This window comes from Myotis brandtii, unplaced genomic scaffold (genome assembly GCF_000412655.1).
Source record: "Myotis brandtii unplaced genomic scaffold, ASM41265v1 scaffold535, whole genome shotgun sequence".
Lineage (NCBI taxonomy): Eukaryota > Metazoa > Chordata > Mammalia > Chiroptera > Vespertilionidae > Myotis > Myotis brandtii.
This window is the reverse complement of record NW_005369964.1, coordinates 214,456-242,271: the sequence shown is the minus strand read 5'-3', so window position 1 is coordinate 242,271 and position 27,816 is coordinate 214,456. Positions and strand designations below refer to the sequence as shown.

At 56.1% G+C, this 27,816-nt stretch overlaps 1 protein-coding gene across 1 annotated transcript in view; it reads left to right on the top strand.

The window, feature by feature from the left end:
- Positions 1-27,816, top strand: part of ITPK1 (inositol-tetrakisphosphate 1-kinase) — a 136,387-nt gene that overhangs the window by 71,707 nt on the left and 36,864 nt on the right. The window contains exon 3 of the mRNA XM_005877883.2: positions 8,227-8,352. Coding sequence (XP_005877945.1) covers positions 8,227-8,352 — 126 coding nt within the window. The remainder of the gene's footprint in view (positions 1-8,226; positions 8,353-27,816) is intronic.

Genomic DNA, 27,816 nt, shown 5'->3' with positions numbered 1-27,816 from the left:
CCGGTGCCTGGCACATAGCAGGAGGGTTTGTTCCCAGCACTCGGGGTCTGGGCTGCAGGCACCGCTGTGAACAGTAACTGGTTGGAAGTAGCCCACATGGCCGAGCCACACAGCGTCCAGGGACTCATCTGGCAGAGTTAGGGGTGAGCTTTCCTGGGGTGCTGGGGAGCAGCCACGTTGATGGTGTGGCTCTCTGTTCAAGGTTTCTGCCTTCTGATCTTAAGGGATTGGACACGTAATCTTCCCCTTACAGGATAAATCCCTGTTGTCATATTTCACCCAGGTACTAAAGTATAACTTAAAAAATATCCTGACGAAAGCCCAGCCTTACCTGGTTAGTTACCTGATGAGGCCCATCTACTGTCATGTACTTTCTCCCCCATCTCCCTTCGCTTCCATTGTTTAAACACATGGACGAAGGAAAACCTTCAGGGACGCTATTAGGGACGCTGGGCTACTTGTGCTGTTAACAAACAACCCCCAAGTCATAGTAGATGAGAACTGTGTGCCGTTAGGTCTCATGCCACATGCCCAGAGGGCCTCACTGAGTGGCCTCCATCGTGAATGTCCCCAGTCCCGTGCCAGAGGGCTCTGGAGGCCCTGCACTTGTAGGTAGATGCTCTGCCCCGGAAGTGACCTGTTTCACTGTTTCTCACAGCTCATTGGCCAGAAGTGGTCATGTGATGACACCCAGTGACAAGGGAATCAGGAGGAGCAGTCCTGCCCTGTGTCCTGAAAGGCGCTACTTGCCCATAGTGACTCCTGTGCCCAGAATCCTCTCCAAATGTGGTTCCACGTGGCTGTGGTACACACACCACGCTTGTCTCTGCTGGACTTCTTCCTTGTCATCCCAGCAGCCCTTTAATGTCCTCTGGTGTGGGTGTGCCCGGCATTACTCAGCCAGTCCCCTGTTTGGGGGCACGCATTCTGTGTCTCTTCTCTTGTGGATTGTCCTCAGTGAATCTTTCTGGGCCAGGAGTGGTGTTTGCCTGCTGATTTTTTTTTCTCAGGCCAGGGCTTGCTGGGTCAAAGGGCGTGGCCCTATCCTTTTAAAAAAAAATATATTTTTTTATTGATTTTAGAGAGGAAGGAGGAGGGAGGGAGAGAGAAATATCAATGATGAGAGAGAATCATTGACCAGCTGCCTCTTGCCCCTTATTGGGGATCGAGCCTGCAACCGGATCCAGAATCGAACTGTGACCTCCGGGTTCATAGATTGACGCTCAGTCATTGATCCACGCCAGCTGGGGTCTCCTTTTAATCTACTCTTGAACCTGGCTCCCCAGCATTGGATGCAGCCCAGGGTTTTCTTAGCTCCTGAGAATTTGAATCCTGTTCTTCAGGAGCCGGGCCTGCTGAGCAGGTGTAACTTTTCTGGCTCTAGAAATAAAGTCAGCTTGCAAATTGCCAGAACTCTGGAGCTGCGAGGGACCTCATCGTGAGGCCATTTAGTCGACTGGACCCTCATCTTCTAGGGGAGGAAGGTTATCCACTCTTCTGCCTTAACCAGATTGCTGTTTACTCTCCTTACCCCAGTAATTAGACACCAGCTACTGAGAAATTGGGGAATTGGGTGAGGGAGCAAAGGCCACAGCCTTCCCTCCCCAGCCTGGGGCAGAGGCTGCTGGGCGCCAGCCTCCCATGACCCTTCAGCTCCTGACCTCTCTGAGGCCCACCTTGAAGTCCTTTGGGCATGTGAGCGGCTCCCGCCAGGGAACAGCCTCCGGCCCCCTCTCCCCGAGCTGGCGCTCGCAGCCAGCCGCTCTGAAACACGACCGGTGCCACATCCTCCCAGGCCACGCTCGCTCCCTTTTGAAGTCTGTCCATGAGGCACCAGACCCGACTTTTCAAGAGGCCAGCTTCTGCTTGATGGGGCCTTTAAACATTGGAGGTGGCAGTCCTGTCCCATCCTTAGATCCTGAGAGAGTGCGAAGGAATCAATCAGACCTACGCCCTCGCCTTTCATCTGGGCATTTTGTCTGGACCTTGGTTGAGGCAACACTTTTGATCTGGTGACTGCCACTGAAGTCACAGCTGAACACACACCCCTCTGCGGGTGTGAATTGAGGGAGAAGGGATGGAAAGAGAGCCCCCGGCGCCCGCGACCCCTTTTGGCTTAGAGGTTAATTATCTGGCTGTGGCTGGAGAGAGACCTGGCCCCTGTGCAGCTGTGACTCGCTCTGACCGGGGCGAGCTCCGTAACCTCTGTGACTCTGTGTCCTCGTCTGCATCCCAGGTGCTTACTAGAGTCCTGTGTGGCCCAGACTCAGAGTTTTAAAATGTTAACCATTGTTAACACCGACGATACATTTTATTGTAGCAACAAGTACTTTTGAGGAGTCTAATGTTAGTGACCTAGCTTTGCAAAATTCAAATTCTGGTCTGTACTCGAGCTCTTGACAGAAAGGGAAGTGTCCACTGGTCAGTATTAAGGCGGGTGGTAAGAATAGGGACGCAGAACAGCTGACGTTTATCGAGTGCGCTATTAAGTAGGAAAGACATGCCTGTGTTTCGCCCTCACTCTCTTTTACACATTCAGTCCCGCTGACACCAGGAGGTGGGAGTTCTCAGACCAAGCAGTTCTGCAGCACCAGCCGGGTGTCCTGCAGGGCAACTCGGTTCTGACCCTGCCCACCTGCAGTTAGCAGCTGATCCCACAGGTTAAAAGGCCCACAAGACTGCCTCCCCTCCCCTGCTCCCTTCAGGTGCCAATCTCAAGTCCAGGTTGTTACCTGTGCTCCTGACCAGTTGGCTAAAAATTGGAGGTTCCCATCACCCCATCCTTGGTATGATTAACTTGCTAGAGTGGCTCACAGAACTCAAGAAAATCAGGTCACATACTGTTTTCCGGCTTACTGTAAAAGGCTATGAGAGAGGATAGTTGAACATACAGGTGGGAGAGGTGCGTTGGGCAAGGTATGTGGGAAGGGACACCGCTCCCACGGTCTCCTGGAGCGAGCCACCTGCCAGCCCCTCCGTGGGTTCGGCAGCCCAGGAGTCCCGGACCCACACCCTTGGGATTTTTATGGAAGCTCCATCACCTCGGCATGACCCGTCAATCAGCTTACTTTCAGCCCCTCCCCCTTTGCTGGGGAACGGGGTATGGGACCGAAGCTTCTAGTCATGGCTTGGTCTTTCTGGTGCCAGCCCTCACCCAGGAGCCCACCAGGCTCTGCTCCACTAGAACAGAAGACTCTCCTGTCATCCAGGGCATTCCCCCCTAGACTCCTTGGCCAGGTCTAGGAGTGGGCGTGAGCGTGAGCGTGGGCGTGAGCATTGAGACCTCGGCAGGTTATTAACCGCTGGGCCTCTCTCCTGGTCCCCATCTCAGGCTGCTGGGAGCATTTAATGAGTTAATGCGTGTGAAGTGTTTAGAACAGAGCCCAGTGCAGAGCAGGTGTGCGAGAGCTGCACACTAATGTCAGGATCAACATCGAGGTTCCCAGAGAGGGGAGACCGCACAGGCCAGGCCTTCACCTGCCTGACTCCCATGCTGGCTCCACTGGGGCCTTCTCAGCGGGCAAGTCCGATGCAGCTTGTTTGGGCTGCTCAGGCCTGCAAATGGCTTCCAGCTCACATAGCACATTGCCTTTTGCATCCACAGAGGAGCAGCCTGCATGTGGGGTCGGAGCCAAGTTTCCTGAGTCCCCAGCCTCCCTGGTGAGCCCCGGAGACACTTTTCTGTTTCTTTCATGTGTAGCTGGTTATTGATCATGTCGGGGAAGCACGTGGGGAAGTTTGGGGGAGAAGGGAGAGCTGGGAATACAGCTGAGAATCCCCTGTCTTTGATTTCTTCCTAACCCCCTCCAGCCCCCCCACATTCTCTCTTTGGGGACTATATTAGATAGGGTAGGCTAACGGATAGTGCATATACCACCCCCAATTTGGGCTTAACATACTGAATCTTTATTAGTTTATACCACAGCAGAGTCCTGGTCATGGGAGGCACCTGGCCCTCTAGGCCTTGGCAGCTTCTATGGGATCCTCTGCTTCCTGCCTGCAGAGGAGGCATGAGGAGGGATCGTGGGCCCCCCTCCCAAGGTGCCCGTCAGGGGTTGGTGCTGTAGGACACGCTCTTTTTTGCAGAGGTGGTAGCCTGGGGCACCGAGGCATTTGGAATTGACAAATGAAGGTGTGTTTAGTGCAGACAAGTTCTGTATCCTGTAGCTGCCTTCTCCCTGGATCTCACCTTCCTTCCCCACCCTCTCCCTCCTCCGTGGCTTGGCCTAGACACCTGCTCCTCCAGGAGTCTGCTTCTAACTCCCAGAGCAGGAAAGGGTCACCTTGCTTCATTGAACGTCCCTTCTAGTTGGTGTCCAGTGTTCCGTTTTTCTTTAAAGCGTGGTTTGCATTAGCACACATTCAGCCATCGATCATCCTGCTTGGGGAGGGGTGAGTTGTTTGAAGAAGACTTTTGAGCTGGGACTTGGAAAACAAGTAAGAGCTCACTGTGTGGACAAGGGGCTCTGGGGGCAGGGGGACATTCCAGGCAGAGGGGCGTGTCTCCCCGTGGGATATGGAGCTGCATGTGGCTGTCTCCCTCGCCTGAGTCTGCCTCCCGAGTGAACCAGCGTTCTCTGCCTGACAGGAGAGGGCAGGGGCCTGGCACACAGCAGGTGCCCAGGAAATGCTTGTGGAAGAAGTGAGCGAGCAAGCAGAAGCGTTGTCCTGAGCACTCAGAGGTGGGGGGGAGGGGCGGTCGGTGGGGGGAGCTAACGGCCTGCATGGGCTGAACACCACCCTGTGCCGCATCCATAAACACATGTTCCAATCCATCTAAACAGCCCTGAGCGTTGTAGAGGGAACAGAGTCGCATCCTTATTTTATGAATGGGGAAACCGAGGCACCGATCAGATAAGCGACCTGCTGCAGCCTGGGAGCAGCTGAGCCTCCATGGGTTTTCGCATCTGCGGTGCCCGTCCTCCTCCCGACCAGGTGGCGGGAAGGTGGGGAGGCAGAGCCTGGCTGCCTCGGCTGCGGCTGGCATGACTGGGTTGCCTGTTTGAAGTTGGAGGTGACTTTCCAGCCACTGGGGTTGGCAGGCCTTTGTTTCACCCCCTCCCAGCCCTCCCCCACTGCTAGCCTGCCTCGCTGCCTCGCCACCGCCGCTGAGGGAACAGTGGGCCCTTGTTTCCCGGGTTTGAGCACGGCACAGGCAGCATCCAGCATTGGCCTCCCAGGATGGCGTGACTTGGAAGCGCGGTGCCCGCAGACCTCCTCCGGCCCCAGTGGCGGCCCTTTCACTGAGAAGCCTTGTTACTCACAGAGGGAGACCGATCGAACCCCTTCTGTGGAAAAGAACAACAAGTCCCCTGGAAAGTTTTCTCTGGGGACAGAGCGAGGTCAGAAAGACAAAATGACACAATGGAAATGAGTTCACTTCTGCCTGAGCCCCCATGCCCACCCCGTCTGGAAACAGAGGTGCGTCCCCTTCTGAGGGTCCCCTCGTCTGTGGCACCCCCCTTCCTCTGAGGGTCCCCTCCTCTGTGGCATCCCCCTTCCTCTGAGGGTCCCCTCCTCTGTGGCATCCCCCTTCCTCTGAGGGTCCCCTCGTCTGCACATCCTGTCCTCTGAGGGCCCCTCCTGAGGGAGCAGCCTGTCTCCTCCTCCCCGGCCAGTGCCTCTCTGGCCACCTGAGTAAAGCCGTGCTGGACAGACTGTTACAGCAAAGACACTGCAGGGAGGGATGGCCGAGCAGGGACAGACGGCCTGATGTGTGTCCCAGGTCGCTTTATCGTGAAAGGGTTATACTGGCACAAGAACGCTCAGAAAATACACAAAGGAAGGTGGCTGGCGTCCAGAACTCGACTGTTTACCTTCAGCGGAGCAGCCGGGAACGCGGAGAGCTTATTTTCCAAACAGCCCCTGGTTGTCAGGTCTACAGCCCTGGCTGATGCCCGCAAGGATGAGACAGGGCATCCCCTCTGCCACCTGGGACCCCGGCTCCTCGGGCTGATTTCCGTCCCTCGTGCTGCACAGGAGACCCGGGAGGTTCTCAAGGGGATGGAGTTTCTGACTGGCCCCGGGGTGCACGGCCCAGCATCCCTCATGGGACCTGGTTCTCTGCCGGGTGTAGCTGGCTTGGTCTGAAAATACTGGCCTCTTATTTGTGGTGCCCGTCTCGGCAGAGCCACGGGTACAGCAGAAGTGGGTCCCTGGCCGTGGCACCTTCTGAGAATTGGCTGTTCTTTTCCCACGCTGCCCTCCCACTGACTTCTCTGTCTGCTTTCACTTTCTGCTTTCTTTCTGGGAAAGACTGTCATACAGACTCTGCGGACAGAACCAGCAAGGCCCTAGCTGTTTCCTGTTTTGGTTGAAGGAGAAACTGAGGCCCAGGGGATGCTGAGCTGGGCGTTTGCACCGGCCCAGGATGCCTGGCAGCTCGGCTGGGGCCTGAGCCCAGTGGTGTTGCTGTTTGGCTTTTGTCCAGGCCTCAGCTGGGCCGCTTCCCAACTGCGTGGCCTTCGCGGTCACCTTCCCTTCTGAGCTCTGGTGTCCTGGTGTGTGCAGGCGGGAACATCATCGCCAGGTTGGGCTTGCTGTGAGGACCATCACCTCTTTCCCGCCCGGGAGCCCGGAAGAGGGGGTCGGCCTCTCCTCTGGTCCGCTTTCTGTTTTGTTTTGTATACAGGCTAGTCGCCATGGGAAGGGGAGTCTTCATTATTTTCTTTTTTTTTTAATAGGGGAAATCCCTTAACATCTTTCCTGGCAGACAGTAAAAAAGAGGAGTTAAGGATATCAGCAGGAATGAGCTGGCACAGTGTGAAGGTTTAACTGAAACAGTTTAAATCTGGGCAGGGTCACAGGAGGCACCTGGGAGGGGGAGCTGTCACCACCCCAGGCCTGAGGGGACAAAGGGAGGGAGGGTGGCATGGGAGCCCTAGAAATAGCAGTGGTCTTTGGGAGGGGCTGCCCTGCCCACGGGGACTGTGGCTGCTGCCAGAAATGACCTCTCTCTCTCTCTCTCTCTCTCTCTCTCTCTCTCTCTTTTTCCCATCTCCCATTGGTACTTCCAATTGCCCGGACTTGGTGGACAAGGCAGCCAGATGGTTGTGGCTCCAGAGGACAGCTTCCCAGGGCGTAGGGGCTGGGGTGGGGGCACTGAATGACAAGCGAAGGCTCAGATCTGTTTTCGTCCCAGCTCCCCGCTTTCTCACTGAGATCCCAGGCAGGTTTCAGAGGTCCGTGTTCTCCACCCGTCTGTGAAATCGCTTCTCATCATGTGGTTGGAAAATGAAATGATTGCACGCTGAGTTTGTAGCACGGTGCCTCCTAGAGCCATCATTGGTAGCTGTCCTTGTGATTTCTTTACTAACGACTTTGAGACAGTCAGCCTTGAATCCCGGAGGGAGTCCCAGTTGGGGGAGTGGGGCTGAGGGCAGGGGTGGGGTTGGTGCTCATCTGGCTTCTACCAAGACCATCCGGGGGGTCAGCCAGGTGCCGTGCTGGCGCCTGCTGCCTCCAAAGGCCTGGCCTTGCAGGTGGTGGTGTCCGCGTGCAGGGCGGCAGACATCTGGCGGGGCAGGCTGCCCTGGCTGTTGGCAGGTGCTCCTGCCTTGGGGTCAGGTGGTGCCGACTGTCTGTCAGCCAGCGGCTCTGGCTCCCTGGGGGCCCTTGTGCTCTTAAAACAGTAAACACGTGCCAGGGGAGCAGGGCGTCGCCAGGGGAGCAGGGCGGGCAGTACCCACGGGTCACAGGCAGCCCTGCGCTCCTTCACTCGGTCATGATCAGCCCGACTCCAGTGTGACATGTGAGCAGCTGGTCTCTCGGCAGCAGCTCTCAGATTTATGGAGAGGACTGCTTTGCGAAGAGCTTGTGTTGTTTTGTGGAGTGTCCTCTTGGTTCTCAGTACACGTCTGGCTGTGTGACTTCACCTCGCTGAGGTCTTCCTGAAAATCTGGGCTGTCGGGCAGAGGGGGCGTGTGCAATAAATTCTCTCTCTATAAAGCAATTGCACAGTGATGGTTCGCTCGACCTTTAGGTTCTTGGTCACCTTGATTCCCTGTGTGTCTTCTGCACCCTTGTTAGCGTGGGGCTCGGCGACAGAAGTGCAAACACGGGGCCTGCCCCGGTGGAGCGCTAGGATCCCCTTTGTCCTGTCTGTTTCCCTCGAGTGCCAGCCCTCCCACCCCTTGCTCCGTGCTGCAGGGACGTGCGGAGGGTGGGGACAGAGTAGGGCAGTGGGCTCAGGTGCTGAAGTTCTTCTCTCTGTCTCCCCCCTCGAAGCTGAACCTCAGCCGGCCGATCGAGGAGCAGGGCCCCCTGGACGTCATCATCCACAAGCTGACCGATGTCATCCTGGAAGCCGACCAGAACGACAGCCAGTCCCTGGAGCTGGTGCACAGGTTCCAGGTGAGCGGGGACGTGAGGAGGGGAGCCTGTGAATGGCTCGTGCGTTTCTAAACTGCCTGGCTGTGTGTGTGTTCCCAGAGTGGTTCTGCCCTTGCCAAGACATGGCTTGTGGTCAGGCACGTCCTTGCCAGGACCTCCGTCTGGTTGGGTGTGAAATGGGATTGAACCAGGGTATGGTTGGCACCCCCTTAGCCCTCTGCCTGTGTAGGCATGACTTAGCGATCAGAGTCCTGCTGAGTCCAGGTGCGGCTGCACAGCCACAGCCACGGCCAGCGGTTCTGAGGTGGCACAGGAGGTGGAACCTCTTGCCATGCTCGAGGTCTTAGGATTGGAACTGCCGTGGTGGAGACCCCCTCTGTGCTCATTACCTAGACACCGTGTACTTGTCTCAGCACAGACCACACCCTCCTGGCCGTTCCCACCTCCCTGCCCATTTCTCCAGCAGCCTGGGTCCTGACCCCATGGTGACCTGCCCATCACCTCGGGAGGTGCTGCCTTCGCCCCCACTGACTTGTCCTATATTTTCTCTGCTGTGGACAAGAACATGATTCATTCCTCTGGAAAGCAGCTCGGGGGTCATGAAAGACAAGGTCGTATTATCAGTGAAAAGGCAGCTGAAGCAGGGCTCCCAGTGGGAGGGGACGCTGGCGCTCACACTTTTCAGTGTGATAATTGGAGGCTGACCTCCTGTCTGTCTTTATCGGGACAAAGGGGACTCTCACTGCCACACAGTAGCCCTCTGCTGACAGCGTTTTCTTCCTCCCCTGTGTTCGGGGTCTGTGACCTCAGCCTCCTTCCCTCCCATGGCTCTCAGCCCTCCCAGCTGACTCTGCCACAGATTGCTGCTTCCTGTGTGCAAGCCAGATGCAGTGTGGCCTGTTTGTGGCCCAGCTGGTGGCCCGTTGCCTGGAGGTGGGGGGTGCTGTCCCCATGTGGTGCCCTCCGGGGCCTTTGCCTTGCCAGTGGCCTGAAATGTTTCCCGAGGGCTGGAGGCCACAGGGAAGGGCATGTTTGGGTTCCCCTGTGGCTTGGCTGAGCCTGGTTTCTTACTATAAAACTAGAGGCCCGGTGCATGAAATGTATACACAGGTAGGGTCCCTAGGCTGGGCCTGCGATCAGGGCCAATCGGGGCCTTTTGGTTGCCAGCCAGGGCCTCCCTTCCCTGGCTGCTGGCTGCCGGCTGGGGCCTTTCTTTGTTCTGCACCACACCCTGGTGTTCAGTACACGTCGTAGCGAGCGATCGGTCTCCCGGTCGAACTCCTGCAGGGACAATGTGCATATTAGGCTTTTATATCTATAGATGGTGTTAGTACCAGGAAACCTCCCACAGTGTGGGAGGAGTAGGTGACACGGTGCACATACAGTGCTTCATACAGTGCTAGGGCGTAGCAAGTGCAGGTGATGCTTTGATCACATGACCTCCCTGAGCCTTACTTTCCTCTTCTGTAAAATGGGAATACTTCTCCAGGTGGGCAGGTTGCTGCGATGAGCAGTGTTCATTACCTTAGAGAACCTAATGTTTGCTGAGCGCTTCTACTGTAGCTGTGTTCCTGCTTCCTTCAAGACAAAGGACTTTACAACCCCCAGCCTGCCATGCCCTGGGAGCTAGAGAGCAACCACCCCCGGGGGCCTCACATCCCTGTTTCCCCCAGACACACAGCTCACAGCCCAGGGCAGGTGACCACTGACGGTAAAGGAGAGCAGGGTCCGCTGTGTTCTGGTCTTAATAGAAAAGAAGGTTAGAGAGAGAGCATGTTAGGGGGATGTGGGGACATGCAGTTTAAGGGCTTCAGCCACCGGGTGCATTTCTCAGGGAGGTCTTGCCGGGTCCCTGGAGTCTGTCCCACCCAGGGCACACACACCCAGCCAGCCTCAGATGACTGAGGTGACCGCAGGGTAACCTCCCAGCCTCGGGATTTCTGGGATAAATTTTCACTGCAGTCTGTTCTGCATGGAGCCGGATATCTGATAAGGACAGGGCGTTGCCTCCTTTGTGAAGAGAACAATCCTTTGGGGAAAAGGGTGACAGGCTGCACTTTCCAGAGGCCCCAGGAAGAGGGGAGCCAGGCGGAGGCTGGCATAGAGAAGGACCCAGAGGCGCCGGGAGAGGGCCAGGGACGAGGTGGGCTCAGCGGCTCGCCGGCCTTCCTGCCACCAGGCACGGTGCTGACAGTGGTGACCTGTCGTCCCACTCTGCAGGCCACACAAGAGTGAAATCCAGTGCCAGACCACGTAGACTGACACTTGACCCTGATCACATGTTTTCAGATTCCTGTTTGAATACTTCTGAGACATTAGCAAAGAGGCCTGGGTTTAGGAGGTGGAAAGCAGAGCCCAGGGCTTGGGTTTTGCAAAGCTGGTCTTTCCACATTTTGCTGTAAGAAAACAGATGGTTTGCTTCCGCGGGCTCATCTCAAAGGGCCCTTTTCAGAGGCGCCGGTCAGGTCCCTGGGGAGGTGGTTGGGGTGTGGGGAGATGTCCTGGCAGCCCGGAAGCATTCTGCCTATGGGATGCCCCCCTCCAGCCTGCAGGGTCTGGGGTGGAGAGGACCTCTCTGAGCTGAGAGGCTGTGCTATTTTCCTGGCGGCCCTTGTCAGGCCTGGAGAGTGTGGGCCTGGGGCTTATTGCAGATCACTAAAGCCAGTTGCCATAGAAACCACCCGTAAGCTTAAAAAAAAAAGTTGGCCTCGAGGGCTTGGCTTGGAGAACCGTGGGGATGATTCAGTTGTTTTTCTGTGCCAAGTTCATGTGGAGCCAGCAGCCTGGTGCCGCCAGCGCTCTGCCTGAGACGCAGTTCTCAGTGAACAGCCTGGGCAAAGGTCTTTTGGGGATTCACCCACGTGGCCAGTGGGGCTGGAGCAGTGGAGGGTCCTTGCCCCAGGCCTTAGGGGAGCAAAGAGAACTTTCTTCTCACTGGCATCCAGGGCCACCTGTGAGGTGTGGCGGGGGTGTCCTCCTCCTGCTGCAGCTCACAATTGTCCAGAAGGGTTTCGGTGATCGTCTTCCAAGGGGCACGTGGAGTGGTCTCCGTGGATCTTTGTGACAGTTTTCCTGTATGAGCTTAAAAGGGAAGGTTTGAGTCAACCGTCACCTCTTCTTCCCATCTTGATTAACTGGAAGGATAAGAGGTGTCCCCTGAAAGGCCCCTGGACCTTGTCTGAACACCAGGACAACTTCCTCTGCAGTGGCTCACTGTTTGCTGAGCTCCCAGCCGGAGGGAGGCCGGGGGGACACCAAGATGTGCCCTCACAGCCCCAGAGCGAGGCGTTAGGAGACAGGCAGACCTGTGACTGCTCGACCTGGATTAAAACTGTCCCACCCCTCTCACTGAGGTGATGACAAAGCCTGACATCTCTAATATGCCTGTGGGGGCTGCCCAGTCTGGCCCCCACTTCCTCCCCAGTCTCATCTTATCCCACCTGCCCCTTCCGTGCCGTGCTGGCCCTGCCACCGCAGCCGCTCACGCTCCGTGCTCTTGCCCACCTCAGTGCCTTTGCACGGCCGTTCCCTTGCTTGGGATTCATTCCCGCCCCGGCTCTTAGCTCAGGTGCCCCTTCCTCAGGGATGTCCCCTGATTATCCGACTAAGGACCTATCCCCTATCCTAGACCCTTGTCCTCATAACTCCATGCTTTCCTTCCCTCCTTTTGGAAGGTTGTAATTCTTTTCTTTTTAAAAAAAATATTTTTATGGATTCCAGAGAGGAAGGGAGAGGGAGAGAGAGAGATAAAAACATCAGTAATGAGAGAGAATCATTGATCGGCTGCCTCCTGCACACCCTACACAGGGGATGGAGCCAGCAACCCGGGGCATGTGCCCTGACTAGTAAGCGAACCTCCCGTGACCTGGTTCATAGGTCAGTGCTCAACCACTGAGCCACATCGGCCGGGCAGAAGGTTGTAATTCTTTATCAGTTGCTACGGTCGGTCTCTCCATTTGGGGTTAGTCCACAGGGGCGGGGATTGCGTCTGCTTCATGCGCACCTGGCACCCCTGTTGCCGCACACGGGCCTCCATGTGTGTGGAGTGAAAGAATATCATGGGCGCTGGCCTTGTGCAGGGTGCCCTGGCGGGTCAGCGGAGGGAGCCAGCGGTCCAGTGAGCAGCTGGGGGCAGGCCCCAGAGCAGGCCCCAGAGGGAGGAGGCCAGGAGGGTTCCTGGGGCCATAGCTCTGCCCTCTGGGTGCGCATGGCTTGCTTCCAGGGTGGGCCTGTAGGTGGGAGAGAGGGCTTTCCCCAGGTGGTGGAGCTTGGACTTTGTCCTGCAGGTTCAGGGTGGGGGTGATAAGATCAGATTAAACTGGCGTGAGGCGGGGAGGGGGGATGGTTGCCAATGCAAAAAGAACTCTGAGCAGTGGGGACACTGTCGTCATGGGAGCCTGGCAGAGTCTGAGATGAAGAGGGAACTCCTGTCATTGGAGGCTCTGCAGTGCCCGCTCCTCACCAGCGTTCCCCCTCACCTCAGGCCCCGTGGTCCGGGGCGCCCCCTCCCTCAGCTGTGACGGGCCAGCCTTTGAGCAGGGACCCGTGAGGTGAGGGGGAGCCAGCCTTTGAACTGTCAGCTGTTCGGTTGTGTAAAATGGATCTGGCTGTGGTGGGTGCAGCCGGGAGTGCACACTGTGCCAGCTGGTCCTTGATCACAGTCTGACCTGAAAGGACACAGCATGGAGTACTCCTTCCTTGCCCATTCCCCACCCCACCCCTTATTTAAAAACTCGTTTATTGAGGTATAACTCACGCACCATACAGTTCTCTCTTTGAAAAAGTGTACAATCCGTGCTTGTTAGTGCATTTACAGTCACTCGCAGCCACCACCACAGTCAGTTTCAGAACATTTTCATCACCTCAGAAACGGACCTGTCCCCTTTAACTGTCACTCCCGCTCCCAATCCTAGCAAGCACCACGTTCTGGCTACGATTGCCCTGTTCTGGACTTTCTTATGATGGAACCGCACAACACGTGATCTTTTGTGCCTGGCTTTTCTCACTGGCGTGCTTGCAGGGCTCATCCATGTAGTCGCATGGATCAGTGCTTCATTGCTCTTTCTGGCTGAGTAATATTGCACTGTGCGCATGCATCCCGTGCTGATCCAGGCATCGCCTGATGGACATGTGGTGGTTGCCATCGTTGGGCTGTTACAAATAACACTGCTGTAAACATTCATGTACATATTTTGCTTGTATAAGTGTTTTTATTTCTCTTTAGTGTGTGCCCAGGAGTGGAAACCTGGGTCATGTGGTCGGTTGGGAACCACCAGACGTGTCCCCAGCGGCTGCACCATTTTACATCCCCACCAGCGGTGTATCTGCGTGTTGACCTCAAGTCCCTCGAGGCTGGTGATGTCCAGCACTTTTCGTGTGTTTATTAGCCACCTGTTTCTCTTCCTCAGCGCCCTCCTTAGACTTTCTGTGTGCGTGTCTAGAGCCCGGCGATTGGCCTTTTTCCTCCTGTGGACAGTTGCGCAGTGTCCTTGGGAACCCGGATGGGAGCCCATTGCCTGGGTTCAAAGCTCTCCCACCACGTCTTGCTGGCTGGCCTGGATTTCAGTTCCCTCGTCTGTAAAATGTGGACACCTGCACTCCCTACCTGTGAGGGCTGCGGGAGGACTGAGCGTGTGAGCACGTCAGGCACCCAGAGCACTCGGCGCCGATGGTCCTGGAGGAGACGGCGGACGTCTGCCGGACCTGCCCATGTCGGACCACGTGTGGCCTGTCTCTCCCTGGAAGTGGGCTGCGGGCTCCACTTCCTCTTGGGGATGGCGGAGGGGATGCCTTTGTAGGCCCTTCCTCCCCGTCTGTCAGTAAAGCTGGCTGGGCTGCAGGAACAAGCGGCCCCTGGAGCCCAGCCCTGGCTTATTTCTACCTGGGACACACCCCATCGGCAGGTGGCCTGGGCTCTGCGGCGTGTCTGGGACTTGGGATGATGGGGCAGCAGTGACAGGCCATCGTGGCAAAGGGAAGAGAACTCAGTGAAGCTCGTTCAGGCTCTTGTTTCTGCCCCAGAGTGGCACGTGCCCTGGACGGTCACATTTTAGTGGCCGCACCGATCCTTAAGGCCATGACTGACTGCAGGGAGTCAGGCCAGGGAGCCAGACGTGAACAATAATACAGCAGCCCCTCAGCACTCTTTTCTTCTAAAAACCAGGAAAGATAATGAAGCTGCCCCATAGGGTTGCTGTGAGGATTAAATGTGTAGCCATGCACGGTGCCCTCAGAACATGCCTGTATGAGCGTACGCGCTCACCACTCTGCCGGTGCCTGGGTGCGATGACACGCGGAAAGCACTCAGCCAGGTGGCACACTTAGTGGCACTCCGTTATGTCGGCCCATTATCATTATTATGATGAGGCCAAGGCAGTAAGTACTGCTCTCGCCGCCTTATCTGTGGCTGGCGGCCCCAGCCAACTTGAGAGTTCTTAGTCGTAATTGGAGTCAATGAGCCAGTGATTATGAAAGTGTCCCCAAATGGGAGCTGTGCTCTGCGACGGGAGTGGAAATGTGGACTGATTTTAGCTTAAGAGGCAGGGCAGGGCAGGTGTCAGGGGTCCTGGGAACCCCTTACCTGGGCCTTGCTTGCCCACCTGCCACACAAGGAACGTGCCGGGATGGCATTGGGGGCTGTGATGTCCAAATCAGTAGGCGTTGCTGGGAGCAGTGGGGATCACCTTCAAGGTCACAGCTCGTTTTGCTCCTGACCCCTAGGGCTTAGCTGCGCTGAATGAAGCCCTGTCAACCTCGGGTGTCTGTTGAGCAGCCAGCAGCGCAGGTAGGATGTTGTAGGAGTGGAGTGGGAGTAGAAGAGACAGAAGTTTTCTTGTTCTAGGTTTCCTAATCTGATCAGGAAGATAACATCTAAACCCATGAAAATTATGAGTTTCAGTCCCTCTTGGGGGCGGAGCCTGGCGGCCTGTGGGCCTCTTGGTGGATGGAGTCAGATTAAGAACTCCAGGCGCCAGGTGGTTACCATGGAGCCAGGGAGAGGCCACTGTTGTCCAAGCACATCCCAGGCGGCCCCCTCTGCTCTGGGCACTTCAGTCTCTCACGTCATTTGGTGCTTATACCAATCCCTGGGAAGGTGGGATTACTTCCCCGTGTTTCCCGTGAGGAGACAGGCCCCGGGATGTGAAGTCACTTGCCCAGGCTCCCTCAGTAGAACCCCACGTGTGCTTTTCCCAAATACGCCTCAGAGGACCCCCGGGCAGTGAGGGCCAGTGACGCAGGGTCAGCTGAGGAGCTCACCGTCGGGGACAGTCTCCGGCAGCTGGTGCCACAGGATGAAACGCTGGCTGGCAGATGCCAGGGGAAGCAGAGCTGGGCATATGCTGGTCCTGGCCCCAGAGGGCGGACCCTGTCCTGGGGTGGCCATGAGGCCAGCCTCCCCATGATGCTGCCCTGGGTCCCGAGGCCACTCCTCCCGTGGAGGGCCAGTGCACAGACGCCCATTGTGTTCCCAGGCGGCAGGCGGTGGCTGTGATCCCTCTCTCTGCCCGGGAGGTTGGTGCCACTTAGTGCCATTAGCCAGCTGCAGGCCCTTCCTGTGTGGAGAGAAGACCACGACTTTATGACCCTGTCACCAGCCTGGGGCAGCGCTGGACTTTGTACAGCACTGGGTGGTGTGTGTGTGTGTGTGTGTGTGCGCGGGTGGTGGTGGGGGGGCCTCCATGGAAGCTGAGCCCTGGCCCAGCATGCCGGCTGCAGCCCCTCCGTGTGTGTGTGTGTGTGTGTGTGTGTGTGTGTGTGTGTGTGTGTGTGTGTGTGTGTGTGTGTGTGTGTGTGTGTGTGTGTGTGTGTGTGTGTGTGTGTGTGTGTGTGTGTGTGTGTGTGTGTGTGTGTGTGTGTGTGTGTGTGTGTGTGTGTGTGTGTGTGTGTGTGTGTGTGTGTGTGTGTGTGTGTGTGTGTGTGTGTGTGTGTGTGTGTGTGTGTGTGTAGACGGTCAGGCTTCTACAGCACAGGGTTTCAGAAATACTAATGTTTATTAACAGTACATTTTCCCAAAGTTGTAAATAGAACCTGTATACACATTATTTTAGGGATCTTTATCCTTGGCACTGTTGACATGTTGGGCCAGATCAGCCTATATTGTGGGGAACTGTGCTGTGCATAGTAGGATGTTTAGCAGCATCCCTGGCCTCCACCTACTAGGTGCCAGTAACACCACCCCCAATTGTAACAACCCAAAGCCTCTCTGGACGTTGCTGACTGTCCTCCTGGTCGGACCCCTGCATTTCCCAGAGCACCCCAGCTCTGAGGGCCTCACACATCAGTAAAGCCACCCTCACTGGGCACAGGGTCTGGGTTTTGGAGAACTGGGCCTCTGACCGAGGGGTCCGTATTCTCATGGGTTCTTCACTTGAGTGACGCCTGCAGCGGAGAGGTTGCCCTCTGCCTTTCTCCTCCTGCCCTGATTTGGATCCATGCCTTCCTGCTTGCTTCCTTGCTGCCTGTGTGGGCTGTGTGCCCATGATAAAGCCCAGCGTGGTTTCCTTTGACTTCATGTAATAGCTCACGAAGCCTCCCACCAGCCCAGAGTGAAGCTGTGAGCAGCCCTGGTCCTCCTGGGCCGGACAGAGCCAGGCCTGAGGACCTTCTCTGAGTCCCTTCCTGCACAGTCCACACTGGCGGGGTCTGTGCCCCTGCCTGCCTCGGCCCCCCAACTCCTTGGCTTCCAGCCCCTGACCTGTCCATGTCTCTCCATTGATATGTGAGATGGTTCATCAAATAACTGTTAGGTCATCCATTCAACAAGTCCTACTTGAGCACTTACTGCATTCCAGGAATCATAAACGACATTGCAGGTGCAATGAATAAGAGACCAGGTAGACCCCGCCCCTGCCCCACGAGTTGTGTGTGTGTGTGTTGGGTGCGGGGAGGGGTTGGGATGGGGCAGGGGTGATGCTAACAGAACACAAGCAAATGGAGGAAAAAGTAACACATTCTCTGATTATGTTGTTAAGTTCTAGGAAGAAGAAAAATCTGGGGAAATGGAATCACTTCCCCACTTTTTGGGTGAGGAAACGGAGCCCCCCCGGATGTTAAGTCACTTGCCTGGGTTCGCTCAGGAGCTTTTTCAAATATGCCCCCCAGGGGCTTTGGCCAGCAGCTAACAGCCCCCCGGGGGGTAGGGACCCTGTGATTCAGGGTCACCTGAGGAAGAGAAAGGTCACCATTTGGATTATGAGTCAATGGGGAGTTCTTATTACCTTACTCTACAGCCTCTAAGGGGTAGATACCAGCTCAGAGGCTGAAAGTTCTCGGGAAGCCAGGGGAGATTGGGGAGCAGGCCGAGGGGGCAGCATCTGTCCAGGCCGCTGGGCATGACGGGCACAGAGGCCCAAGGACGTGGAATAAGCTGGTGCAGCCAGAGCAGAGTGGCCGGGGGAGCGTGTGCAAACTGAGCATGCTCAGTGGCCTCCGTGAGAGGAGGCTGAGGTGTGTGGCAGGAAGTCAGGCAGAGGTCTGCAGCACCAGGGTCATGGCCAGGGTTGCCCTGCCAGCAGGAGCCCTCTCTGTTCTCATGCAGCCAGAAGCGGTGGCTGAGTGCGGAGGGGAGGGCCCCGGTGGCCTCTGGCTGGAGCAACCCTTGGTTGGTGCAGAGCTCAGCAGCTCACTGCAAGCAGGGCTGTGGTTCCAGACAGCTCCTCGCACTGCTGAAAGCGTGGGTGCCCTGAGTTCTGGCTGTCATGCTTGCACACCTTTGAAGCAGGCGGGGAGCCTGTGGGCCTTGGGGAGGCCTCGGTTGGCTCTGGGAACTGAGAGGGGGACTGTGGCTGCGGGGTGGGGCGGGCCAAGTGGGCCTTCGGCTGGATACTGGGAAGCAGTGGAGGGCGGGGCTGCTCACAGGCCCACCTGAGCAGGTGTGTGGAGGAGGTGTGTAGCAGCTGAGACAGGCGCTTTAGGAGTGAGGGGTTGTGCTGAGCTGGGGTGGAACCAGGTAGCCCCTTTCTGGTCCCCACATTGCTCAGCTGTCTGAGCCAGATGACCATTGAGACCCCCTTCAGCCCTGACATGGCCCCTGACTGGACATGCCAGCCCGGCCTGGCTGAGCGGCAGCCTGTGAGGAGATGCCATCTCGTAACCAGCTTCCAGCCCCGCACGCCCTTCCCCCGCTCCGGAGGCTGTGTGTGGCCTTGGCGTCTCTCGGTTTGCCCGAGGACCTGAATAGTGGGTGGCACTGTAACAGGGCATGTGACGTTTGTCAGATGAGCAACCTGACTGGGCACCTTGCCAGCCTGCGGGGATGGGAGATGGAGACGCCTGTGAGTTTGGTGCTGGAACCTGGGGACAGAAAGGGAGGCAGTGTTTCAGTGGGGGCCTGGCAGAGAGCGGGGAGAGGTATTTGCTGTCTCAGATAATAAAGTGTGCAGTTTCCTTCCCGGCCTCTCTTCCGCATTCTAGGCTCTATTTTGGCAGGAGCTACGTTTTTTTCCTGGACTCTCCTGTCACCTCTGTGGGACCAGGGTTTCTCCCAGTCCTGCTGACGCTGCTTGCTGGCTGAGCCAGGCGTGTGACACCTCAGGTGGTCTTGGCGTGTGAAACCCAGGTGGATGCATAGTTGTGGGCGGTGTCTGCCTTCACGTGGGGGTGCCTCTGACCCAGAGGCCACCGAAGGCTCACTGGGGCGAGTGTGCAAAGTAGCACCCTGGGGAACCCGTTGTCTGGGTGCTCAGGCCCAGCCACACAGGCACCCTCTCTCTACATTCCTGCATCTGGACATGGTGAGAGGTGTGTGGTGGTGTGTGTCTCTCTGGGTGCTCCAACCTTGCCTTGTCCTTCTGAAACCCTTGCGCTCAGCAGCAGGTTCTGCCTCGAGGAATCTTCCTCCGCCCTCCCTTAAAGCCCCCGTTTCTCCCACCTCCAGCCCAGCCTGGACGGTGAGTTTTACGTCTGCCCAGGGACTGATCCTGGGAGATTCATTAGGTGTAGCTCCTAGCAGTCCCAACTGACTGTGGTAACAGGCAACACGCGCATATAGAACAAATTCGAGAACAGTCTCCTCCGGTCTTGCCTTGGGCAGCCATTGGTTCCGGTGGCCTTGAACCTTTGCAGGGGGTTCTGTGTGTAAACAAAGCTGGTCTTCCCTCCCCACACGGAGCCATGCACGCTGCATCTGGGAAATGGTTTCATATCGGTCAGGCTGCTCCATTCTTTCGAATGGCTGTATGAGATTCCATTAAATGACCTTAACGTCCTTTTCTTAACCAGCTCTCTACTAAGAGACACTTAGGACATTTCTGATCATGTTTTACAAACTTGCTACAGTGATCAAATACCCTTGTGTGGCTATTCTGTGTGCACGTGTGGGGAATTCTGAGGCATAAATACCTGGAAAGGCACACGCTGAGTTTATGCATTCTTAACTCAGGCTGCTGCCCACATTTTCTCCATAGAAATAGGACCAGTTGAACTGCCACCCACCGAGGGCTGGTCCGAGCCCCACCACTGGTCAGTTTCATCCGCACAGAGGCGCGGAGTGTGGGAGAGCGTCAGGGCCCTGAGAGGGGCGGCACTGGTGCCAGGCGCACCCAGCCTGTTAGGACCTTGAACCCGGCCACCCTGCCTCTGTCTGGCCTTTGAGTGCTCACACTTCCCGCTTGTCTGCTCTAGTCCCTGTGCTGCGAGGCCCTGACCACCCCAGCCTGAACTTGTGGGTTAAATAGTGGTTCCGAACAGCAAACGGCGATGGGAAGATTGCACTGTAATTTTCCTCACTCCGGCCCTGACAGTCACAGCGATGGTGTTGTGCCAAAGGCCTGGCAGCCTCGGTCCTCTGAAGGGGAAGCCCTGTGCACGTGCCCCAGGCCAGCACTGCATCGGACGTGCTGCTCTGGCCTTGGCCCTTCCAAGTTCAGTCCTTGGGCTTGCACATGGTTCACGGATGACTGCAAAAGTCGGCGCTGGCCCATCACTCCTGGCTCAGGTTCCTGTTGTTTTAGGATCAAATCCAATCTCCCTGGCTGGTCTGTCTCCAGCTGTCTCTCCTGCCCTCTGCCTTGTGTAACTTTCCAGTGAGACCTCTGTCCACCTACCCATGCTGGGCCCTGTCCCCCCTGCCTTTTTTTAAAAAATACATTTTTATTGATTTCAGAGAGGAAGGGAGAGGGAGAGATAGAAACATCAATGATGAGAGAGTCACTGATTGGCTGCCTCCTGCATGCCCCACAGTGGGGATCAAGCTTGCAACCTGGGCATATGCCCTGACCAGGAATCAAACCGTGACCTGGTTCACAAGTCGATGCTCAACCACTGAGCCATGCCAGCTGGGCTCCCCCCGCCTTTGCTTTTGCTGTCCCCTTTGCTTGGAATGCCTTTCCTCCGCCGCCCCTCAGAAACCCTCTGTCTCCCCACCCTCGCACCCATGGGCATTCCCATGTGGCAACATGCCCATGTGGTAACTCTGTTACCACCAGGCACCCACGTCTCCCACCCAGGAGCCCCCAGTGAGGGTGGGCAGAATGGGGCTGCTCTGCAGCTGAGGAGGAGATGCCCACGCACACACTTCTTAGGGCTCTCACTCTTCCTGGTCTCCTGCTCCGGAGGCCGCAGGCGAGTGCTCAGATGCTGGGCACCTCTCTGGAATGCACAGGAAGGTGGGTTAAAACCAGGTGCCAGCTGGTGGGGAAGCCTACTCTCCCAGGGAGCGATTTCAGGAAAGCTAGAGAAGCAGCATGTGAGGAGATGCCCTCTGCATGCCAGGCTGAGCCTGCAAGACACGGAGGGCTACCTTAGGCCTGCACAGGACAGCGTGGGCCCTGACATGGAGCCATTGTCTGTCACGCGTGTGCCTGTCCTGTGGGCACATGTCTCCCTGCCCTGCCGAGATTGGGTCCTGGGTAGTCATTGCACTGTGTAGCTGTAGTTTCTTTTCCACAGACATAGAGTGAGTGGTGGAGGCGGGATTTGAACTCGGAACTTCTACCTGCATTTCCTATTGGATGAGAACAAATCCTTGCATCTCAATCCCTGCCCATAAACGGAAGTGCAGAGGAAACAGTATCTCTGATGTTCATCCCAGTCCCCTCGTTTGGCTTCAGTCAGCGGGGTCCACTGTGACCCTCCTGCGCATCCGGCACGTGCCAGCCCTGGGGACCCTGCGCGTCCTTCCCTTGGTGCCACGTGGAGCCTCTTCCTGGAGGCCACTGTGGACTTGGACGTCCGGTCGTGTCATTTGTTCACTCTGCCGAGAGGAGTCTGTCTGGGTCCAGGGCTGGGAACAGATGCAGAGACTCCGGCCCAGTGTGTGCTCCTTGGGGTGGAGGAGGAGCAGATGGGGGCGCAGCCTCAGCTCTGCCTCTGCACGGTGTGACCTTGGGCTAGTTTCCACTTCCTTCTCCTTTCTGAGAAGGAGCCCCTGGGTCGTGCAAGGTCTGACCGTCTGAGACCGCCTCTGGGAGAGGGAATTGCAAACTCTGTCCCACTTTCTCTTGCTGCACCGAGTGCTAACATGTGACGCAGGGGATCGAGGGGCCCCTAGAACAGCGTGACAGGCTCTCTCTCATGGTTGTGCTTGCGTAAGAGTGGCTCCGTCCGTGTCTGCTGAGATACGACCACCCAGGAAGCCATCACAGAGACCCCGTGCAGACTGCTTGTTCCACGGGGGTCTGGGCAGTTCCCAGCCTCGTCGCGCTTCTCCCACAGTGGCTCCAGCTTCGGTCCTCTCTCTCCCACTCTAGACGTGCGTGACTGAGTGAGTACAGACGAGGACTGAGGCTTATGGAGGCCCATCATTTCAAGGACGCTCTAGGATTTTACCCCAGGCCTGGCGGCCTCCAGCTCCTATGCACGTAACCTCTTCCCAGCATTGGCCTCACCTGACGGAGGAGGAAGCCAAGGCCCAGACAGAAGGGGCTTTTAGCCCGGCTGGCATGGCTCAGTGGTTGAGCATCGACCTGTGAACCAGTGTTCAGGAGGTCATGGTTCCATTCCAGTCAGGGCACGTGCCCAGGTTGCTGGCTGGATCCCCAGTGTGGGGTGTGCGGAGGTGGCTGATCAATGATTCTCTCTCATCTTTGAAGTTTCTATCTCTATCTCTTTCTCCCTTTCCCTTCCTCTCTGAAATCAATAAAAAGATATCGCTTTTAAAAAGGGAGCTTCTTGCGCTCTGTGTGGCGCCCCTCCTCCATCCCACAGGGGAAATTTCATTTCCGGAGCAATTTGTCAAGTTGAACTTCCCAGTCCTGCCAGAGGTTAGAGGTTGGGCTGTGCCTGGCTGGGCTCTTGGGCACATAGCCCAGCAGGCAGCCTTTCGCCTTCTGGGTCCTGAGTGAGGTGAGGTGAGGCGAGGCGAGGTGAGGCAGGTGGTGTCCTGGAGTCACAGAAGCACCTAATGTCGATGTCCACTTTATTGTTTCTTTTCTTGCTTGTGCTTTTGGTATCACAGTGAAGAAGCCAGTGTAGAATTCGAGGTCAGGAAGATTGACACCGTGTTTTCTTCTAAGAGTTCTGTAATTTTAGCTCTCACCTCGTAGGGTGGTGTGCATGTTGTGAGTCCCAGGTCAATGCAGCTGTTGTTATTATAAAATCACTAGATTCGTGCACATTGAAAGGAAATTAATTAGAATTCCTGGGGCAGCGCCACTGCTAGAAGGACATCTGTGGAGTGAGCGGGGTCCCTCCAGCAGGTGGGGTCTCTCGGCCTGGCCTGCGGGGGTTGGGCCAAAACCTGCTCTCCGACATCCCCTGAGGGGTCCCAGATTGTGAGAGGGCACTCTGCAAAGTTGCTGTCAGTAAACCAGATTCGGGGCCAGTGGTGCCCTAGGAACAATGTAACCCATGGCCGAAGGTGGAATTGTGCAGCCCCGCGAGGAATCGGGCTCCCTCCTCTCCCTCCTCTCTGGTTCCAGGATGCGACACCCGAGAACCGCCGCTGCCAAGTCACCACAACTCAGCAGCTCCTGTGTTGAGCATCTGCCCCCTGGTGGTCAGTGTGCATCCTAGGTACCAGACAGTCCCATGGTCACTTAGCCTTTTATATATATAGATTATCGATTATGATTATTATTTATTTTCTGTGATCGGGATTCCCATCTGGGTAGGATGAGTCTTGCTCCTTCCTGAAAGATAGTGTTGGTATCTGACCCTGCTTCTGGCACAACCAGGGGTGTTGAAGAAAGGGAGGATCTAATTACCGAGCCCCCTTCCCCCATTTTCCCTGAAACTTGTCATTAGCTTAACCAATGGACACAAGATACTGGGGAGTAGGGGAGGCCAGGGGAAGGTCAATGGGGAAGAAAAGGAGACATATGTACTACTCTTTGCAATACTTTAAGAAACAAGTACCAGACATCATATCTAATCTGTAAGTAGTTTTGTGTGCACCTCTAAAAAATGAATCACTACTTTCTAAAAAGGGATCGCAGTGTTTTGCGGAGTGGCCAGAGCCCCTGTTACCTCCCGAGAATCCAAGGGCAGGAACTGTGAGTGGGTGCACCGCCTTCGCTGTGTAAGGAGCAGGTTGGCTGGCTGTGGCGGCATTGGGGCCTGTCAGGACCTGAGCTGTTCACAGAGGGGTGCTCCCTGGAACCTTTGCTGCTGTAGGGTGGGGTTGTGTTCTCACCAGGCACCAGCAGGAGGGTCGGCCCATCTGAGGTGCCTAGCTGGTGGCATGCCTCTCTCTGTCTGCTGGGTGGGCCAGGGCAGGATGAACTCAGAGAGTCCATGGGTTACAGAATCATGAGAATCCTTTCATATACATGATCTCCTGTCGCCCACCGCACTGCCCTGAGATAGTTTTTTATTATTTTATAGACAAGGAAACAATCTTGGACATTACTTGTAGTTTCTTTTTCGCAAACATGGAGTAAATGTTGGAGGCAGGATTTGAACTCAGAACTTCTACCTGCATTTCCTATTAGATGAGAGCAAATCCTTGCATCTCAATCCCTGCTCATTTCCTGCCCATAAATGGAACTGCAGAGGAAACAGTATCTCTGATGTTCATCCCAGTCCACTTGTTTGGCTCAGATTCTCAGCGGGGAAACCTTGACTCCCTCTAGTACTGCAGAGGGACCGGCGCACCTCTTGGCACCACCATCCTATAGTATCCCTATGGGCTTGGGGGTGCATCTGCTGGTCGCTGCTCCTTTGTCCCAACAGTCAGCGTTCTCCAGACCTTCTCCTGGCCCTGCTGACCCACGGCTGTGTTTCTGCTTTTCCGAACTCTGTCCAGTCTGCTCAAGGCCAGGCTCTCCTTGTTAACTCTGGGATCCCTTCCTCGGTGTTCTCCGCAGGCCCTCGCAGGGAACGTGTTTACCATTTGCCATGGCGACAGTTTGGCCCTTTCCCCTCTGAGCGGTGATAAAATGGTCCAGGGCGCTCACCCGTCCAGCAGTTGGTTTGGTAATTCTAAGAGACTTGTGAAAAATGCGTGAGGCCTGGGATACAATAGATAAGCTGAAATGCTTGCAAGAAAATCCACTTGTGGATAGTGGGGTGACTGGAAAAGCTCTTTCTTTGCCCTCTCTGTCCTCGTCCCAAAAGAGATCAGGTTTAGGAATAATTCCTCTATGAATGTGGATGCTTTCATCCCGGGTCAAAAGCTGGTTGGCGCCTGCTTGTCACATATTTTCCCTTTTCTCTAGCTTCTTCCCCTTATGAGTTTGGCTTAAATTCCTGTCTTAATGGCTCTGAGTTCCCTCTTCAAAGGTCACTGCCCTGAGGCATAAAAGTGGAACCAGAACCGCCAACTATCCTGGGAATGGGTCACATTTGAGGGGGAGGCAGTAGGAGGGCCATGTTTTGTGTGACTCAGTAGTTGGGGGAGGGTTGGGCCAGCCCATCAACACAAGCATCTCTGCTCCTGCCTCCTTATTGGAAGGCAGGAGGGTGTGTGTCCCTGCCCTTGCCTGTGATGCCTCTCACACGCGGCTGTCTGTCCTGTTCTAGAACAGCCCCTGCGTGTCCTCGAAGTCTGCCTTGCTTTTCTCCAGTGTAGGCTCAGTCGGGTGAGGAAGCCGAGACCCAGATAAAGTGGCTTGCCCACGGTGACACTGGGAGGTGACAACAGGGGAGCCTGGTTTTCTTGGTTTCTTCCCTCTACAACAGGCGCTGCCTGTGTGTTGCGGGAGGTGGGGGGACAGTTGAGTGCTTTTAGTTCATAACCCGGAATACGAACTCCTCGGCTAGGCTGTGGATCAGTGGAGCGCAGCCTAGAAGGCTTTGGCTCATGCGCGTCTGCTGCGCCCACACGGTGCCGAGGGCTGTCGATGGAGTGGGGTTTGGTGACTGGATGGCCTTTCAACATGAGGACACTAATGTGATTTCATACATACGTGTGAGTCCTGGTGTCTCCTTGGCAGCGTTGACCTGGTTCGGAGGATCCTGGTTCGGAGGATCGGAGGATGGGGTCTGATGAAGGAATGCTGGGTAGTTGCCGATTGGGAGCCCACGTGGGGAGGTGCAGGCACTCAGGTGAGGCCAAGGTGTGGACCAGAGAGAGAAACGGGCATGGCCCCTCGACCTGAAGGATAAACCTTCCTTAAGGACACCTCATAGCTTCGCCCACGTCCCCTGTGGGTGGCAGTGCCGGCATCGGCTGCTGGCTCATTCTGCCGGACCAGGGCAGTGAGCCAGGCGCTGAGCTCACTTGCCAACAGTCACCTCTCTCAAGAGGAGGAGGAGGGGGAGAAACAGGCCGTGAAGGTGGCTTTCATTCTGCACTTAGACCTACAGAATTTGGGGAGAGGACCTCCTGATGGTGAGAGTGTGCAGGCCCCACCCATGGAGTTCAGGGGTGCGGAGGTGGGAAGCAGGCCTCCCATGTGTGTGCACTGCTACCTGTTAGGGACAGAGACATTGTTTTAAACATTCAGAGAAAAGGACACAAATGAGCCCCTAACCAGACCCTCTGGCATGAAACTCAGTGGGGAGCCCATTTCAGAGAAGTAGATATGAATCTCTGGCTTTTGTGTTTGAGAGCTCTTAAAAATGATTGCTAGGAACCAAAATAGGCTCACTGAAAACAAGGATAATTCTAAAGGGAGCTTTATTTTTGCTGATAAGGTTACTAGAAAAGAAGCAGGACGGCTTTTTCCCTGGCCTTTGCTGACCTCCCAGGCTGCTCTAGTAGACTGGGCCGGAGGCGGGTGAATTAAGCTTATATACTCGTTCCTTGGGGCGGCCATTACCGAGTGCCTTAAAATAGTAGAAATGTAAGCTCTCACCGTGAAGGCAGCTAGAAGTCTAAAATCAAGGTGTCTGCAGGGTGGGTTCCTTCGGGGGCACTCGGAGAGCATATGCTCCGAGCCTCCCTTCCAGCTTCTGTGGGGCCAGTGGTCCTTGCCCCTTCTTGTAGCTGCATGACTTCCATTGCTGTCTGCACACGGCCTTCTTCCCGTGTGTCTCTGTGTCCAAATTTTCCTCGTCTGAAACACACCCATCAATGGATTAGGACCCCTCCTAGTTCAGTATGAACTCATCTTCACTTGATTACATATCTGAAGACACTGTTCCCAAATAAGGTCACACTCACAAGGACCGGGGTTTAGGACTGGAACGGATCTGTTGAGGGTAGGGGTGGGGATGCATGTCAACCCACAGTAGCAGCAGCTGCCGAGTGGCCTGCCTTACCCCATCTTCTCACGGAGCTCCTCTGGTGACCCCAGCATTCGGCCGCTTTATCCTTAGAGCTGTCGGTGTCAGAGCCGCAGGGATAGTCTCATTGCTGCGTTGGCCTGACAAGCTTGCCCTCACCCTGCACGGGGCTTGGGGCCCCAGCAGTCACAGAGGTGATGGTGGCAGGGCCAGAATCCCCGGGTTCTTTTCCTAGAAACATTCTGCTCTGCCTTGTTGAATTGTTACAGATAATAGTTTCTGGTTCCACGTGCGCACTCGTGTTCTTTCCCCAGGAAGATTGCGACTTCCTTAAAACCCAGTTCTGTTCCTTTTGCATTCCCATCGTCTGCCGTGAAGCTAGTGGGGATTAGAGCAGCGCTTGCTGGAGTGAGCACCCGAGGGCCAGCTGGTCCCCGTGGCCAGTGTCTCTGCCAGGCCTTCCCACCGTCCCTCTGATGAGTCTTGGCATCTCACTGCCACTGGCCCTGCCTTGGCGTCCTTATCGGTGTGGGTGCTGGGCCTCTGTGTGCAGCCACGTGTGCAGTTGCGCGGGGAGCAGCACTGGTTTCAGGGTTTCAGCACTGCTCTACCTTTCTTGGCTGTTTTCTCAATTTGGGTTCCATCTTGAGTTTAGGCTCTGTCAGGCCTCTCCTCCAGATCCCGTGGGAACTGCTCCCAGCTCCCCCATTTCTGCGCTTCCTCTTCTCAGTGAGGAGAGCGCTCTTTTCCCAGAATTCTCAGCAGGAGCTCTGTGAGCCTGCCTCTGATTGGACCAACTCGGGTCACATAACCTCCCATGAGCCAGTGACTCCAGGGGCAGAATGCCCTGATTGGTCTCACCAAAGCCCTGGGATCTTGGGCCCAGTGGGTGGAGGAGGCCCCAGAGGGGACTGAGGGCTGGTGGGGGAGTGAGAAGAC